The sequence below is a fragment of the Labeo rohita genome, chromosome 22 (assembly GCF_022985175.1).
Source record: "Labeo rohita strain BAU-BD-2019 chromosome 22, IGBB_LRoh.1.0, whole genome shotgun sequence".
NCBI lineage: Eukaryota > Metazoa > Chordata > Actinopteri > Cypriniformes > Cyprinidae > Labeo > Labeo rohita.
In genome coordinates, this window is record NC_066890.1 from 58,537,573 (window position 1) to 58,555,348 (window position 17,776).

Sequence of the window (17,776 nt, forward strand, 5' to 3'; positions counted from 1 at the left end):
GCAGGCAGTTTCTTTCAAATAGAAACATTTTTTGTTCATATAAAATAACTTGAAAAAAAGTGTCAGGGCTTTGGTGTAAAATAAATATTTTAAATATTTTTGAACGGTTGCCTCAGACTTGCCAGCGATCTCCTGTAATTGGCTGCAGATACATTTTATATTAATAAACATTAACTTCAGATACCAGTCAGCAATCGCAGGCAGTTTCTTTCAAATAGAAACAATTTTTTGGTCCTGTAAAATAACTTGAAAAAAGTGTCAGGGCTTTGGTGTAAAATAAATATTTTAAATATTTTTGAACGGTTGCCTCAGACTTGCCAGCGATCTCCTGTAATTGGCTGCAGATACATTTTATATTAATAAACATTAACTTCAGATACCAGTCAGCAATCGCAGGCAGTTTCTTTCAAATAGAATCAATTTTTTTGTTCCTATAAAATAACTTGAAAAAAAAGTGTCAGGGCTTTGGTGTAAAATAAATATTTTAAATATTTTTGAACGGTTGCCTCAGACTTGCCAGCGATCTCCTGTAATTGGCGTCAGATACATTTTATATTAATAAACATTAACTTCAGATACCAGTCAGCAATCGCAGGCAGTTTCTTTCAAATAGAAACATTTTTTGTTCATATAAAATAACTTGAAAAATGTCAGGGCTTTGGTGTAAAATAAATATTTTAAATATTTTTGAACGGTTGCCTCAGACTTGCCAGCGATCTCCTGTAATTGGCGTCAGATACATTTTATATGAATAAACATTAACTTCAGATACCAGTCAGCAATCGCAGGCAGTTTCTTTCAAATAGAAACATTTTTTGTTCATATAAAATAACTTGAAAAAAAGTGTCAGGGCTTTGGTGTAAAATGATCGTAATAAACTAAAACAATAAAATAAACAAATTAACAAACAAATCAATAAGACCGGAGAGCAGCGGCAAACAATTCGCACAGCGTTCACTCAACCGGAAGAGGTTGTAATCTTAAATATGAAATATATTTATTTGACACCAAAGCGCTGACACACTTTTCAAGTTATTTTATATAAAAAGAAAATGGCAGGCAGTTTAAAACATTTTCTGTCCATATAAAATAACTTGAAAAAACTGTCAGCGCTTTGGTGTCAAAAAAATACATTTCATATTTTTGGTAAGGTTACATTATACTTGCCAGCGATCTCCAGGAGTTTGCGTCAAATACATTATATATTAATAAACATTAACTTCAGATACCAGTGAGCAATCGCAGGCAGTTACTGTATTTGGTACAGTACATAACTGTAAATGTTGTCCTGTAAAAATACAGTAAGTATATTTTACTGTAAATTTACAACGAAAAGTTTTACAGTGTTATGAATGTTATTTGAATTTATGTTAATGTCAGTTAGTAGATTATTTGTTTCTAAAACAGACTTTTATGTTAGTTTCTTTTTTATACATTGCTTATTTTGGTTGCTTTTCAATGAAGCTTTTGAAGTGATTTATTTGTTTTTGACAGATCTGCTCCTCCTTCAGTGAAGCTTCTCCCTTTGCAGTTCAGCAATAAATGCTGGAATATTCCTATCAGCCTACAAGTGAAGACGAGCATCAACGTGTCAGGAAGAGTTTATTGAAGGACAGTGAGAACATGAGAGATCCAGAACCTTGCAGAATGAAACAAACTAAAGAACAAACAGGTTGGTGTTTATCCTTGATCCTTCATCATTGAGACTGAAGAACAGTAAGGCTTTAAAGCTTCAAGGAGTTAAAATATATCTGTGTAATAATATAGTTGAAGTAGCAAATAATAGGGGCATTTTCTATTAACTTGTTGAGTTGATTTTATATATGTAATATTTCTCATTATAGTAACTGTATTTTTGCCTATAATGTTTTAAACATAATAATATGAAGATCAGTGTACTTCATGGAAAGTTTGAGGGACATATAATTGCATAAAAATGCATCAATATGACGAAGGATTTGTATAGCATTCATCTACTTTCCACTATTATATCAGGGTTCACTTTTATGTCCTTTCTCTGTGATTTACTGAAGATTAAACATCTACTTTAATTTCAGAGTTGGTTGAAGAAAATGAGGAGAATGAAGAACTGAATGAAGATGAGAAGAAACATCATTTCAAAACTGGAGAAAGCTCTCAAACCAAACAAAAAGAAAAGAACAGATGAGAAATGTTTCACCTGCACTCATTGTGGAAAGAGTTTCAAACGCAAATCTAAATTTGATGCTCACATGAGAGTTCACACTGGAGAGAAACCGTTCACATGCAATCAGTGTGGGAAGAGTTTTAAACAATCATCACACCTTAAGAGTCACATGAGAAGACTTTTATTACAGGTCAACATTTGAAACGGCACCAAAGGATCCACACTGGAGAGAAACCTTACATGTGTTCACACTGCGACAAGAGATTCAGTCAGTCAGAAAACCTCAAAACATCTGAGAGGATCCACAATGGAGAGAAACCGTACACATGATCAGTGCGGGAAGAGATTCACAAAATCATCAAACCTTAAGCATCACATGATCATCCACACTAAATAGAAACTGCATGAATGTGATCAGTGTGGAAAAACATTTTTGAGGGCTTCAAACCTGAAGAATCACCTGAAAGTTCATTCAAAGGAGAGACCACATTCATGTTCTTTCTGTGGAAAGAGTTTTTTTAGAATTGCAGACTTTAAAAGTCCATCAGAATAGACACATTGGTGTGAGAAATTATATGTGCTTTGAGTGTGAGAAGACTTTTGTTACAGCTACAGAATTGAAAGTGCACCAGAGGAACCACACTGGAGAGAAACCTTACATGTGCTTACACTGCAGCGAGAGATTCATTCATTCAGAAACCCTGAAAAGACATGAGAAGATCCACACTGGAGAGAAACCATACACATGTGATCAGTGTGGGAAGAGTTTCAGGCATACAGATCAACTTAAGGTGCACATGAGTGTTCATACAGGAGAGAAACCATATCACTGCACTGCATGTGGGAAGAGTTTTACTCGATTATCCTCTCTACACAAGCATACCGAAAACATTCACATTAAGTAGATCTTCTTCAGATCCAAAATTTTCAGGTCTGATGCTGCGTCCTCACCAAACATGACACAATGTGTTGATCTATAAATTTGCTTCTGTATAAATCAGTCATAACAAGTGACAGAAAAAAGAAACAACATCTGTAGTTTTTACCGTGAATGAAGTTCATCCTCAAGACAAGCAGATTCATCTGTGAGATTCAGATCAACTTAAAGATGAAGCTTCTTACCTAAAGAACAATATTTAAAGTTTTACTCTTGTAAATCATTTTAATTTAAGTTATTTCAATGTGCGCTTTATATAGTTTCATATAATGCTATATTGTCTTACACTGCATATGTATGACTTGTAGTTTGTTTACTTTTTTTATGACGGAAAGTAGTTTTTTTTACATGTACAAACTGTTCTTGTTCAGGAAGCTGAAGATCAGTCTGTAGAACAGAAGAACATTGTGATGTATTTATGCAGTTCATAAGCATTTAAATGTTCAAATAAAATCTATATTTGATTGTCATACAAAGAGTTACTGAAGCAGTTCTTCATGAACTGTTTTTTAAACTTTTCAAGTTGCTTTATTGTAATGTTTAAAATAGGCTTTGAATATCAGATTTACAATGTGACCCTATTGAACACTACTGTATGTATGTGTGATAAGGCCAACTGTGCATTACAAAGTTCAGTTTAATCACCATTCTATATTAATGTTGTTTTAATTGATGCATACAAACATGCTACGCAGAAACATTGAGGATCTCTGAAACTTTGTGTTGAAACTTCTTCTGAAACTTCTTGTTAATATAAAACAGTTAAGAAATATCAAATGATTTCCAGCTTCCATCTTACCTCACTCTCAATGTTAAACTGAGGCTTTGAGCAGGAGTTTGCAATCTGTGAATAGTAAACCCCACCTACTTTGATTTGATTGGCTAAAATCTTCACTGTAAAAAACAATGAGTTGATTCAAAATTTTAAGTTCAGTCAACTCAAAAACATTTAGTCAACTTGAAATGTTAAGTTGTACTAAGTGACTTAGATATCTGGGTTGATTCAACTTAAAATTTTAAGGCAGATGGGTAACAAGCCCAGCTTTTAAGTTTAACAAACAATTTTTTTTGTCAATGAATACAACTTAACATTTCAAGTTGACTAAACTTATTTGAGTTGACTGAACTTAAAATTTTAAGGAAGCAGGGTAACAAATTATTTTACGTTGACTCAACAAATTGTTTTTTTTTTTTTTACATTGTTGAAGCCCCCAACACCTGTGTCAGGGCCCTTTTTGTGGACTACAAATCTGAATTAATAGAATCACTCCAGTTAAACTTTCAACACTCCCTTGCTCTTTGGATTTTGAATTTTTTGCAGAATAGATCACAAGTAGTTAAAATGAATAATACATTCTCGAGTCCTAAGACAATGGGCCTCATTTATAAAATGTTGCACAGAAACCATCCTATATTTGATCTTATGATCACCTTTCAAATATGCGTACATGTGATTCATAGAATAATAATAATATGTGAAATCTATGAATCACAAATCATCTTTAACTTGCACGCAGCTATATGGTTTCAGCTTTCTGCCTTGTGAACAACTCTTAATTAAGGTGACCAGATTTCTGAAATGAAAACCAGGGACATTTCCTAGTTCAGTGGTCAAAATATCACTGAAATCTCACTTGTGATTATCTCTGATCAGACTGGAGTTGCACCCTGTATGAATCTGAGTTTGTATCTAAAAAGCCATGATGAGTGATGGGACCCTATTAAGCTCAAATATGGAGGTTCCAACAAAACAGCGACATTGTTTAGTTTTATAGTTTGCAGTGCTGAAACTAATGTTTAGCCAGTAGTTAGCTAATTCAGATAACACAAACTGTTTTTTTTTGTTTTGTTTTTTTCAGTTATTTGTGTACACATGACAAAGAAAAGTCCAAAGTGAAGTATTATGCTTTATGAATTTGTTTTACATTTTGATTTGTTTAACTCCTAGTTCATTTACTTTCTTTTATTTCAAAAAAACTGTACTGAAGAAGCAGCAGAAGAAGCTGTATCACTTTTAGGATAGACATTGACCTGTAATTGATTTTTACCAGTTCTTAATTCCTGTGCTTAGAACATGTAAATGCTCGACCATTTGTGATATATTTACGATAATGTAGCTTTGCTAAGGGAGAGATCCGCCTCATTCATTTTCAAGTAATCTTACACTCATTAATACTCATGTTATCAGTAACTTTTATATCCATTTGTATTGTCTACTGATGCTACATGCATCAAGACTCATTCAATTCATGATTTGGGGTTTATCTAAAAGGCATGAACTGCTAAGACTGCTTTTTAGACTTTCCCTGTTTTATGCATGACAAATAAAGCTTTAAGCTGCCTAATAAATTATTTTTCACCCTACACATGATTCAGATTGAATGAGCTCGTTTGTTTACATTAACTGTTTTAGCTTTATTTTTTGTAAACACTACAAATCTCCCGTACTTGTGGCTGTGAGCATTATTTGGCGCCTTTTAATAACTATCGTTATTCTGGCATCGCCGTCATGACGTCACCACTAGTTTCCTTCCTAGTTCAGTCAGCGCGTTTGCTGCGTCTTCTGGGGTGAGTTGAGCTGTTCGGATTTTTCGCTTATTTTACACTGAAACATTAGACGCTTTGTATAATCAACATCCTACGAGGTTATTTCTAAATTGTTTAATCGGATAAAACCCTATTTATGCGCCTGTTCTGGAGTCTGCGGGCTGATTTAGTTCAACAGGAAAGAAACGTCACAGGAAACTAAAGCCATGCGGACATTAACCACTTAACTGCCAAGACCAGTAAGAACTAGTTTGAAGAGTCAACGTAGATTTTGCATAGCAATTGCATGTAAAAAATAGACTCTACTGATTTGCTTCTAACTACAGAGCGTCTGTGTGTTAGATTGACCATTCTTGCAAGAATTAAAGGATCAAAAAGAAGAGTTTTCATTCTCAGGTTTACATTTAATACCAGATAAAAAAAAAAAATTCCCAGAACAACAGAGACCATATGAGAGATCCAGAACTTGCAGAATGAAACGCACTGAAGAACAAACAGGTTGGTGTTTATTCTTGATCTTTCATTAATGAGGCTTAACAAACAATGGATATAAAGCGTCAATTTGTCAGATTTTGATTTGTTGAAACAGGAAAAATATATAGAGCTGTGCAATAATATAGCTGATGCAGCAAATAATAAGGGTACTTTCTACAGCAAAATTCACTTATGTTAGACAGTTGTGGAGTTGTGTATAGTTCTCACTATAAAAACATGGGATTTGTACCTATAATGTTAAAAAAATTTGAAGATCAGTGTACCACATTCATGGAACTTGTCAAAGACATTTAAATTAATAAAAATATGCATCAATATGAGGACATTTTTGCATGGCAATTGCCTGCTTTCCATTGTTACATCAGGGTTCACTTTTATGTCCTTTAATTTTACTTCAATTTCAGAGTTGATTGCAGAAAATGAGGAGAATGAAGAACTGAATGAAGAGGAGGAGAAACACCATGTCAAAACTGGAGAAAAACCTTTGAGTTGCTCTCAAACCGAACAGAAAGACTTAAAGAAAAGAAGGGATGAGAAATCTTTCACCTGCACTCAGTGTGGAAAGAGTTTGACAAGCAAACAGTATCTTGAGGTTCACATGAGGATCCACACTGGAAAGAAATTGCACACATGTGATCAATGCGGCAAACGATTTTTGTGGCCTTCAAACCTGAAGAGTCACCTAAAAGTTCATTCAAAGGAGAAACCACATTCATGTTCTTTGTGTGGAAAGAGTTTTGCAGAACTGCAGAATTTAAAAGCACATCAGAAGATACATATGGGTGTGAGAGATCATATGTGCTTTGAGTGTAAGAAGACTTTTATGACGTCTCACCATTTGAAACGACACCAAAGGATCCACACTGGAGAGAAACCTTACATGTGTTCACACTGCAACAAGAGATTCAGTGTGCCAGAAAGCGTCAAAAAACATCAGAGGATCCACACTGGAGAGAAACCATACACATGTGATCAGTGTGGTAAGAGTTTTAGACAAAAAACTCAACTTAATGTGCACATGAGTGTTCATACGGGAGAAAAACCGTACACATGTGATCAGTGTGGGAAGAGTTTTGCACAGTCAGCAAAGCTTAAGAGACACATGAACATCCACACTGAAGAGAAACTGCATGAATGTGATCAATGCGCCAAAACATTTTTGTGGTCTTCAGGCCTGAGGAGTCACCTGAAAGTTCATTCAAAGGAGAAACCATACTCATGTTCTGTATGTGGAAAGAGTTTTTCACGACTGCAGAATTTTAAAATGCATCAAAAGAGACATACCAGTGTGAGAGATTATATGTGCTTTGAGTGTGAGAAGACTTTTATTACAGCTACAGAATTGAAACTGCACCAGAGGAACCACACTGGACAGAAACCGTACATGTGCTTACACTGCAACGACAGATTCAATCAATCAGAAACCCTGAAAAGACATGAGAAGATCCACACTGGAGAGAAACCATTCACATGTGATCAGTGTGGGAAGAGTTTCAGACATAAAGATCAACTTAAGGTGCACAACAGTGTTCATACAAGAGAAAAACCCTATCACTGCACTGCATGTAGGAGGAGTTTCACTCGATTATCTTATCTACACAAGCATACAAAAAACATTCACAGTAAGTAGATCATCTTTAGACCCAGCACTCAGGTCTAATTCTGCGTCCGCACCAAATGTGACACAACAATGCCAGTGGTGTATCAAGTTTGCCCTATTGTTTAAAGTGGGCTTCAGTTTGGTTAACTTAAATATTCTTTTCTTTTCTAAGGTATGTAACGTTATGAGACTATTCACAAGCTGTTTGATTGTCGGTATAAATGCTTTGAAATAACGTTTAATGTTTTCGAGTCCATTCATTGTTAGTGGCCTGCCAGCCACCCAATTATTGCAATAAGCTTTGTGTTTTATTGCTTATAATATGAATTGAGCTATTAAATACACTGCCCTCCAAAAGTTTGTAAACAACCCTGGCAAAGTGTGGTTTTGGACAATATCAGCATAAATCCTTATCATTTTTTGGTGCAAATATATTCAAGCAACTTGACATTATCATTAAAGACCAGCAATAATAATTTTCATGTTGATTACATAATAATGGCTCTATACATGTCAAAGTTAGACATGCCCCTTTGCCTGCTGTGATGCCTGGTTACTGGTTTAAACTTGGCCCAGGTGTTTAAAAGGTTTTTGAGTCAGCACACCTTAATAGCTTTTAACAGTTGATTGCCAATTAAGTTTAAAATGCAATGACTTTAGGCCCAGATTATGCGGAGCTGTAATAGCTGCTAATGGTGGATATTTTGATGAATCGAAAATTTAAGTTTTTTCTATGTATAAACTGTTTATGTAATAAAATGTTTTCGTAGTTTGTGTTGTCCCTTATCAGTAAAATTATTACAAATTTAAAAAAGGGTTCATGACAATATTGTCCAAAACCCCACTTTTCTAGGGCATTTCCAGACTTTTGGAGGGCAGTGAATCTTGTGTAAATCTGTCTTAATCAGACTTAACAAGTAACATGAACGATGTACTATACAACAATCTAGTGCATGGTTTAAATTTTAATCTGAGGACTTGTTATCCTGTGGCTCCCTCTGGTGCACATTAGTATTAATTCCTATTCATATAAATGGATGATCAAAAAAAATAATAATAATAATAATAATGGAGAGAAGAATAAGAGTAAGACTTCCTGCAAGATCTTCTAAGTAAATAAATAGTGAGATCTGACTCATTTGTTTATATTATTACTTTTATATTTTATTTTATTTTAATTTTTACATGATATAGTTCATGTGATAATGTGCAAAATGAACTTTTTTTTTTTTTTTTCACGTTTTATTGGGCAAAACAAAATATAAAACAAAACAGGATAAAAACACTTAAATAGATAAGGATAAAATGTTATAATTCCTGGGCCTGTTCAGACTTCTCAGCTTCATACCTAAAAAAACAAAAAAGATAGAAAAACAGAAAAGGCAATTATTACTCATTAAAAAGCATGCATGGTTATAATTAAGCCATGCCAGTACTTCATATTTCTGCCTAGATGAAAAAACTGTCACTTAAGGGAATAGTTATCCTACTAGATATGATATGAACATGTTAAAAGTGACACTATTCAGTTTATTTTTTATTCAGTCAATATAATTATATGTTAGGAGCTTTTTTTGTGGAATAGCCTACACGAAAATGGTAGGCAGTTTAATTTCAAAACAGTTGGATTTCAGAAGAGTTGCTGCATTTCATACCACAGTAAAATTGCTATAAAACTAAGTACAGTAGCTTTAAGAGTACTGTAAAATTAAGTACTGTTATTTTGTATTTTACTTTGTTATATTAAATTATTTTTATAAGAAATGAAAAGCATTTTGGCTCGTTAATGTGTCTCGTGTTCTATGAGAGCTGTGTTTGGAGGGAGGGGAGTGTTTTTCTGAATATCTTTCATCTATTTGCGCACATTGTTTTGAACTATAATGTATAGCTGTGTTTTGCGATCAGGGCTGTCTCACGCATGGTTGCGATGTGTTCATTGTGAAACTCAAAAATTAGAATTTTTTTAAAACATTAAAAAAACGCCATTACTTTATTTGAAAAAGTTTTTTATTTTTATTCATTTTATTTTATTGACAAAATATTTTAGTTTGTCGTGTATATTTTTTTTTTTCATTCGATCAGATAACATTTAAAGCTGTCATATGGTCATGTTACAACGAGCCCCTCACATGTTACGATGTACCCCACATACGGGGCATGATTTCACTTTTCACTTCCTTTCTTTTCAGGTAAATAACGAAAAATGCATACACTGTAATTATGAAACAAAGTGACATATTTGTACTAGACAAGTGTGAAATTAACATGGATAAAAAAATATACTCTGAACCCCACATGGATTTACACAAACTGAGAAATTCAAAAACTCAAAAAGAAAATTCACTCCCCTAGACACCGTGTTATTTCGGTGAGGCATCAGAATACAGAGGCAGAGGGATGCAATTTATGTCTTGTAATGGATTTTTTTTAAATCATATTGATTACGTTGATTTCACTTAAATACATTTCTTACATATATCTTTTTAGAGTAATCATTGACCAGTAATTAAGACATAAAGATAGTCCATTAGAGTAAAATAATTTTTCTATATAACCTGTATACGTGACTGCTGTAGAGTAAAGAACATTTCAGAAGGACTGTGTACCAGAAATGAACCAGTTGAGCAAAACCAGATACATTTAATTGTCCCGCTTAAGAATGTGGGATTTTATAACATGGGTTGACAAATTGTGTTTTGTTGCTTAATGTTGTTTCCTCTTTTTTTAGAGTTTGTTTCAGTCCAGCTCAGTTGATCACTGTTTTTCCCACCTTCAGTTATTTTTGTATTTTGCTTTGTGATTAGTAACCTTGATTTTGTGACTCTTATACTTTTGAGTATTGCCCAGGACTTGTCTCTTGTATTTTTATTAGATTTTCTTTTGTGTTCTACAGTGAGGCCTGGACTTGTAGCCTTGCTCCATGTGATTACAGAAGAGGAATATTCTCAATTCCATATGCACAAGTGTGGGGTGTTAAGAGTGTTTAAAATTTCTCTTTTACGTATGAGTCAGTGTGCGTGTAAGAACATTGTAATTTCTTTTGGGTTTATTGTATTTTCTTTTTTTCATTATATTGGTTGGTATGATTTTGGAAGCATTGTACTACCCTCTAAATTTCTTTAATTCCAGCTCATATGGGCAGTGTTTGTCCGGCTTGTGAGCAAAATCAGATACGACTATATTTATTGTATTTAATAAAGGTGAACTGTTATTTATAGTAATTCTGCTATAGATATATATATATATAGTAATCCATTGAATTGAATAGCTGTGCGGGACCCCTCTTTTGGTGGCCTTGGGATCTCCTACCCAGAGTAAATTGGAGTGGCATAGTCAAAGATAGTTTCAACAAAGATAAACATATTTACTAACCCATCACAATAATTATTTTTTTTGGAAGAATTTATCTTCCAAAATCTGGCAGTACATTTTGGGAGTTCATGTTTAGTCTCCTATCCTGAAAAGTCTGACTTGCAGAGATGGACTAAAATGAACTCCCAAAACTTACTGCCAGATTTTGGAAGATAAATTCTTGAATCAGAGGTACAAGAGGATGTGATGCTTGTCCTTCAAGAGTCACTCTCAACTTATCTGTCTATAAAGCCTATTTAAAAAAAAAAAAAAAAAAATGTCTTCATGTATTTCACAACACGTCAGCTTGTTATTCTTATTAAGTCAGGGGCATTTTTTTAGGATTTTTAACCAATCAAAGTCTCTGAGAACCTGACACATTGCACTTCTGAAGACTCCAGGTAGGTTGCAGTTCTGGAAAATGGTGGCGCTGGAGACTAAACGGTTCCTGATGGTGTCACACCTAATTCTTCACCTTAATTCCTAATTCTTTTGCAGTTAACATGCATCTTTTCTTCTCCACCTGTTTTTTCTGACCATGCAGACTCAACAAGCATTTCGCTGTCCAATGGTCAAGCCTTAACTTTGCAAATTCTTGTAATGCATTAGTATTGCATTCTTCTCATGGGCATTTAATAATTTGGACTTTTCAGTCTGGGTTAAATATTTTTTTTGGCTCATTTTATCTGTAAAAGAAATGCCTAATAATTCTGCACACCTGAATATAAGGAGTTTTTCACTTCCAGCCTTCATGGACAGTTATTTATCACTTACAAATGATTAAATACAAAATTAATAGTAGTTATTAAGGTTTGGAATTGGTAAAATGTGCTTGGTGAAAAAATATGACCAGATTATCAACATGCCTAATAATTCTGCACACAGTGTATATAGAACCATGGGATTGGTGACTATAATGTTTTAAACATAATAGGAATATCAGTGTAGCTTATTCATGAAAAGTTTCAATGCATCAATATGATAAAAGATTTGTATAGCAATCATCTACTTACTATTATATCAGGGTTCACTTTTATGTCCTTTATTTTTACTTTTTTTCTCTGTGATTTGCTGAAAATTAAACAATTTACTTTGATTTCAGTGTTGACTGTAGAAAATGAGAAGAATGAAGAACTGAATGAAGAGGAGAAACATTATGTCATAATGGGAGAAAAACATTTGAGTTGCTCTCAAACATTATGTCATAATGGGAGAAAAACATTTGAGTTGCTCTCAAACATTATGTCATAATGGGAGAAAAACATTTGAGTTGCTCTCAAACCAAACGGAAAGATTTGAAGAAAAGAACAGATGAAAAATCTTTCACTTGTAATCAGTGTGGAATGAGTTTGGCATGCAATAAAAGTCTGAAAGATCACATGAGGATCCACACTGGAGAGAAACCTTACACATGTTCACAGTGTGGAAAGAGATTCAGTCAGTTTGGAAACCTGAAAACACATGAGAGGATTCATACTGGAGAGAAACCATACACATGTGATCAGTGCGGGAAGAGTTTCACACAATCACCGAAACTTAAGGAGCACATGAACATCCACACCAGAGAGAAGCTGCATGAATGTGATCAATGTGGAAAAACATTCTTGTGGGCTTCAAACCTAAAGGAGCGCCTGAATGTGCATTGAAAGGAGAGACCACATTCATGTTCTTTATGTGGAAAGAGTTTTTCACTGTTGCAAAGTTTAAAAGTGCATCAGAAGATACACACTGGCATGAGAAATTATGTGCTTTGAGTGTGAGAAGACTTTTATTACAGCTCAACAATTGAAAATGCACCAGAGGATCCACACTGGAGAGAAACCGTACATGTGTTCACACTGCGACAAGAGATTCAGTCATACAGGAGACCTGAAAAAACATGAGAGGATCCACACTGGAGAGAAACCGTATCACTGCACTGCATGTGGGAAGAGTTTCACTCAGGTATCTCAACTACTCGTGCATTCAAAAAGGATTCATAGTAAGTAGATCATCTTTGGACCCAGCACTTTCAAGTCTGATTCTGTGTCCTCACCAAACGTGACACAATAATGCCAGTGGTGTAGCAAGTTTGCCCCGGGCCCATTTGTCTTTTTTGAGGTATATAACATTATGTGACTATTCACAAGCTGTCTGATTGCTGGTATAAATGCTTTGAAATATATACTTTGCCAGCCACTCAATATTTGTAATAATTATGTACTATAAAACAATCTATTGTATGATTTCAATTTTAAACGGAGACCCAAAAGAACTTATCATGTGGCTCCCTCTGGTGGACAACATTAGTATTCATTCCTATTGAAATAAATGGAAGATTTAAAAAAACTAACATTAATAATAGAGAGAAGAATAAGAGAGAGAAGACTTCCTTCAAGATCTTGTAAGTCAACAGAGAGATCTGTCTCATTTGTTTATATTTTTACTCACTTTTTTATTTGCTTTACAATAAGTGAAAATTCTTATAAGCAGCTTTTATTGTCTGTTTTTATTTCATGCTGATTCTGCTAGCATCAAGAATAAATTATTTCATAATTGTAGAGACATATAAAATCCATTGACTGTTATAGCTGATTTTTGGGCTTTCAACTAATGATTTGAAAAAACACAGCTGTCAATCATGACATCAGACTATAGCATCAAATAACTGCATCTAATTAAAAAATAAAACTTATTAAAAATGAACACTTGAGCATTTTCAGTCTGTCTGAAATCAGTTTTACAAGGTACATTAGTGCACAAATGCTATCTTGAAAGTCACTGACTGGTGATGAATCAAGAAAAACTGCCAAATCTTTCGGACGCGGAGTCATCTGCGGTAAATTAAGCTTTTCAAGGCATTTCACATATTTACACAATCGTAAAATAAACAGTTGGTTGATGCAACAATATATGAGGCTGTTTTTGCATTTTAAGCAAACACAGAACGTTCCACCAACGCTTTTAGTTGCCGTTTGGTTATTTTTTGAGAACCAAGAAACATTCTAGGAACGTTTTTTTTTGCAACCGTAAAATAACGTTCCCAGAACGTTCCAAGGTAGTTATTTTTAAAATAACCTAAAAATAACTTCTGCAGAACGTTTTCTAATGGTTATTTTTATAACCCTGTTAAACTATATTTCCAATGAAAACGTTGCAGATGTTTTTTTTTTTTTTTAATGTAGACTAATGACTTATACAGAGCCCTGAAATTCGTTTAATGCAGCATTAGCCAACTAAAATACAGAAATTTGTTTTAACTTGTAATATTAAGCCAGGGTTAAGCATAACAGAAATCGTGAATTCGTGCGTTTGTTTCATCTTCATTGACTGCGCGCCTCTGATCTGCACGTACTGCTCCAGCACGCGCTTTTACCTGTCTTCCATGGAGAGCCGCGCGCTCGCGGAATTTAAAAATTAACGGTCATTTCGTTTTACTGGCTGACACGCTCGTTTATCGATCTCTTTATTGAATAATTACTTAAATCGATTTAATTATGTGAGTAAGTATGATTACGGAAGGAATTGACATGCCTAACTTAAGAGAATATGTTGTTGATCGAGAAGTTTTTATTTACGGATCAAAAGAGGAATGCCCGCTGTACAAACTGTACACTTAAGTGGTAAGAAATTAATGTACTGATACATGAATGTACTGATACCCTACTTTTAATAAGCTAATTGTTTAACTGTCAAGTAATATATATATATATATATATATATATATATATATATATATACACACACACACACACACATATATTCTTTTTCCATATATATTCTATTTCTATATACATTCTATTTCCATTAAGAAAAGTTTATTGGCTAACCAAAAAACAAACCATAAAAAATAACAATCTGGGAACATTCTGGAAAAATTGTGAGCGGTGTAAAAGTGTGATTTGTGTGCATTCTGCAGTTCTAAAACACTAGCGTATGTTACACCATTTTCTTTGTCTTTTTAAATTGAGCATGTCCATTTTACACTACAAATCTTCACTGTGTACATGGCTAAATCTTCTGTCAGCATTTCTCTAACAGAAGAACGTCTAAGACCGGTTAGAACTAGTTTGAAGAGATAAAGCTGAAGGTCAAAGTCGATCCTTACCAGTAAAAAAGAAATTTACTGCTGCGTATACTCTATTACTCTACTGATTTGCTTCACAACAGAGCGTCTCTGTGTTAGACTCACCATTTTTACAAGCATTTAAGGATCAAAAAGTTTTTCATTCTCAGTTTCTCATTCAATAACAGATTTAGATTTTTCCCACAGCAACAGAGAGAACATGACAGAGCCAGAACCTTGCAAAATTAAATACACTGGGGAACAAACAGGTTGGTGTTTATTCTTTATTCTTTATTGCTAAAGAACAGTAAGGTTATGAAGCTTCAAGCAGATTGTCAGATTTTAATTTGTTGTAAAAAGAGAAATATAGAGCTTTCCAATAATATAGTTGAAGCAGCAAATGATAAGAGCACTTTGTATAAACTTGTGAAGCTGATTTACTTTTTCCACTTTTATGTCCTTCCTTTTTACATTACTCTCTGATTTACTGAAAATTTAACATTCGTTTTTGCATTGTTTTCGTCGGTGTTTGTTTGCTGGCTAGAATACACACTGAGTACAGCAGATAAAGAGCATGTGAGGAAAACGTGTTAAAACCCAAGCGATGTTTTGCTTTTGTATGCTCGTATGTATGTTTTTTGTTTGTTTGTTTGTTTGTTTTATGTTTAGAGTGATGTTGCTGGCGCGAATGGATGCAAACCCGTGTCAAGTGCTGCTTCGATTTTATTTTTAACGTTACAAGCTCTGATGTAGTTATAAACCTGTGTTGTTAATAAAGATGGCTTTAATCAGATTCCAGCAAATATTCTGACCTAAATAATTTGGTTCTACTCGATAATACTCGGAATAAAGTAAGATGACCTTTTTACATTACTCTCTGATTTACTGAAAATTTAACATTTTACATTAATTTCAGAGTTGAACGATGAAAATGAGGAGAATGAAAAACTGAACGAAGAGGAGGAGAAACCTTTGAGTCGTTCTCAAACCAAACAGGATGATTTAAAGAAAAGAAGACACAAGAAATCTTTCATCTGCACTCAGTGTGGAAAGAGTTTGACATGCAAACAGAATCTTGACATTCACATGAGGATCCACACTGGAGAGAAACCATTCACTTGTGATCAGTGTAGGAAGAGTTTTGCACAATCAGCAATCCTTAAGAGACACATGAACATCCACACTGGAGAGAAACCGCATGAATGTGATCAATGTGGGAAAACATTTTCGATGTTTTCAGTCCTAAAGAACCACCTGAAAGTTCATTCAAAGGAGAAACCACATTCATGTTCTGTATGTGGAAAGAGTTTTTCACATCTGCAAAATTTAAAAGAACATCAGAAGATACATACTGGTGTGAGAGATTATATGTGCTTTAAGTGCGAAAAGACGTTTATTGCAGCTGATCAATTAAAACGACATCAGAGGATCCACACTGGAGAGAAACCTTACAAGTGTTCACACTGTGACAAGAAATTCAGTCAGTCAGCACATCTGAAATCACATGACAGGATTCACACCGGAGAGAAACTGTATCACTGCACTGCATGTGGGAAGAGTTTCAGTCATTCATCTTCTCTACATAGGCATACAAAACACAATCACAGTAAGCAGTTCATCTTTAGATCCAGCACTTTCATGTCTGACGCCACGTCCTCAACAAATGTGACACAATAATGCGTTGAGCATTAAAATATCTTGTGTATAAACCTGTCCTAACCAGCCATAACAACAGCATGAACTATACTATAATTAAAACAGACAAATAAATAAATTAAAACTGCTCTTCATTTTAATAGGACATCAACACGTTGAATCATGTCTTGCAACTTGACGTTTTCAATGTCAAGATTTGATTAGGATATGTAAAAATAAAGGTATGTTTTTGATATCACAGATTTCAGTCAGATAAATCCTAGATTACATTAGATTAGACTAGATTAGGCAAAACATTATTTGAAGTTTTTTTTAGTTTTCCCCACGCCCAATTTGTTTACATGCAGAGGGGCGGGCTTTATAAGCGATCTGCAGCCGAAATTATTGGACTTAACTTTTCAGGACGTGTGTGGCACACTTGCTCTCACAAATAAAGTACGATTTTTTTTAATGAGATAGAAGATTTTCCACACCGAAATCTGTCCGAAATCAGTTTCGCCAGGTACCTTCGTGCACAAACGTCGTTAAAAATATTGCTTGATGAAACATCAAGAGCTGCCAAAGCTTTCAGTCTTCTGAGGTGAGTTTAATTGTTCACGACATTTCGCGTATTTACACAATTGTAAAATACAGTTTGTTTACGCAACAATACGCGGTCGTTTTTGCATCGTTTTCGTCGGTGTTTGTTTGCTGACTAGAATACACACTGAGTACAGCAGATAAAGAGCATGTGAGGAAAACGTGTTAAAACCCAAGCGATGTTTTGCTTTTGTATGCTCGTATGTATGTTTTTTGTTTGTTTGTTTGTTTTATGTTTAGAGTGATGTTGCTGGCGCGAATGGATGCAAACCCGTGTCAAGTGCTGCTTCGATTTTATTTTTAACGTTACAAGCTCTGATGTATTATTAACCTGTGTTGTTAATAAAGATGGCTTTAATCAGATTCCAGCAAATATTCTGACCTAAATAATTTGGTTCTACTCGATAATACTCGGAATAA

At 34.3% G+C, this 17,776-nt stretch overlaps 2 protein-coding genes and 2 pseudogenes across 2 annotated transcripts; all 4 read left to right on the forward strand.

The window, feature by feature from the left end:
• Positions 1 to 1,497: 1,497 nt before the first annotated feature.
• On the forward strand, positions 1,498 to 3,101 carry LOC127153750 (zinc finger protein 239-like; annotated as a pseudogene).
• Positions 3,102 to 5,621: 2,520 nt separating this feature from the next.
• On the forward strand, positions 5,622 to 9,720 carry LOC127153735 (gastrula zinc finger protein XlCGF52.1-like). Its single transcript, XM_051094976.1, has 2 exons — positions 5,622 to 6,128; positions 6,530 to 9,720. The coding sequence occupies exons 1-2, from the start codon at positions 6,104 to 6,106 to the stop codon at positions 7,753 to 7,755; spliced, it is 1,251 nt and encodes a 416-aa protein (XP_050950933.1). The 5' UTR covers positions 5,622 to 6,103; the 3' UTR covers positions 7,756 to 9,720.
• Positions 9,721 to 12,326: 2,606 nt separating this feature from the next.
• LOC127153435 (zinc finger protein 239-like) lies at positions 12,327 to 13,072 on the forward strand (annotated as a pseudogene).
• A 2,143-nt stretch (positions 13,073 to 15,215) lies between these two features.
• LOC127153743 (gastrula zinc finger protein XlCGF49.1-like) lies at positions 15,216 to 16,823 on the forward strand. Its single transcript, XM_051094982.1, has 2 exons — positions 15,216 to 15,390; positions 16,038 to 16,823. Exons 1-2 carry the CDS (start codon positions 15,342 to 15,344, stop codon positions 16,796 to 16,798), a joined length of 810 nt encoding a protein of 269 aa, XP_050950939.1. The 5' UTR covers positions 15,216 to 15,341; the 3' UTR covers positions 16,799 to 16,823.
• Positions 16,824 to 17,776: the final 953 nt, after the last annotated feature.

What these genes read in the sequence shown, in the direction of transcription:
- LOC127153735 (XM_051094976.1), top strand. Translation starts at nt 6,104, where the DNA reads ATGAAACGCACTGAAGAACAAACAG. An exon ending in ACGCACTGAAGAACAAACAG is followed by an intron (nt 6,129 to 6,529) that starts GTTGGTGTTTAT and finishes CTTCAATTTCAG; the next exon opens with AGTTGATTGCAGAAAATGAG.
- LOC127153743 (XM_051094982.1), top strand. Translation starts at nt 15,342, where the DNA reads ATGACAGAGCCAGAACCTTGCAAAATTAAATACACTGGGGAACAAACA. An exon ending in ATACACTGGGGAACAAACAG is followed by an intron (nt 15,391 to 16,037) that starts GTTGGTGTTTAT and finishes CATTAATTTCAG; the next exon opens with AGTTGAACGATGAAAATGAG.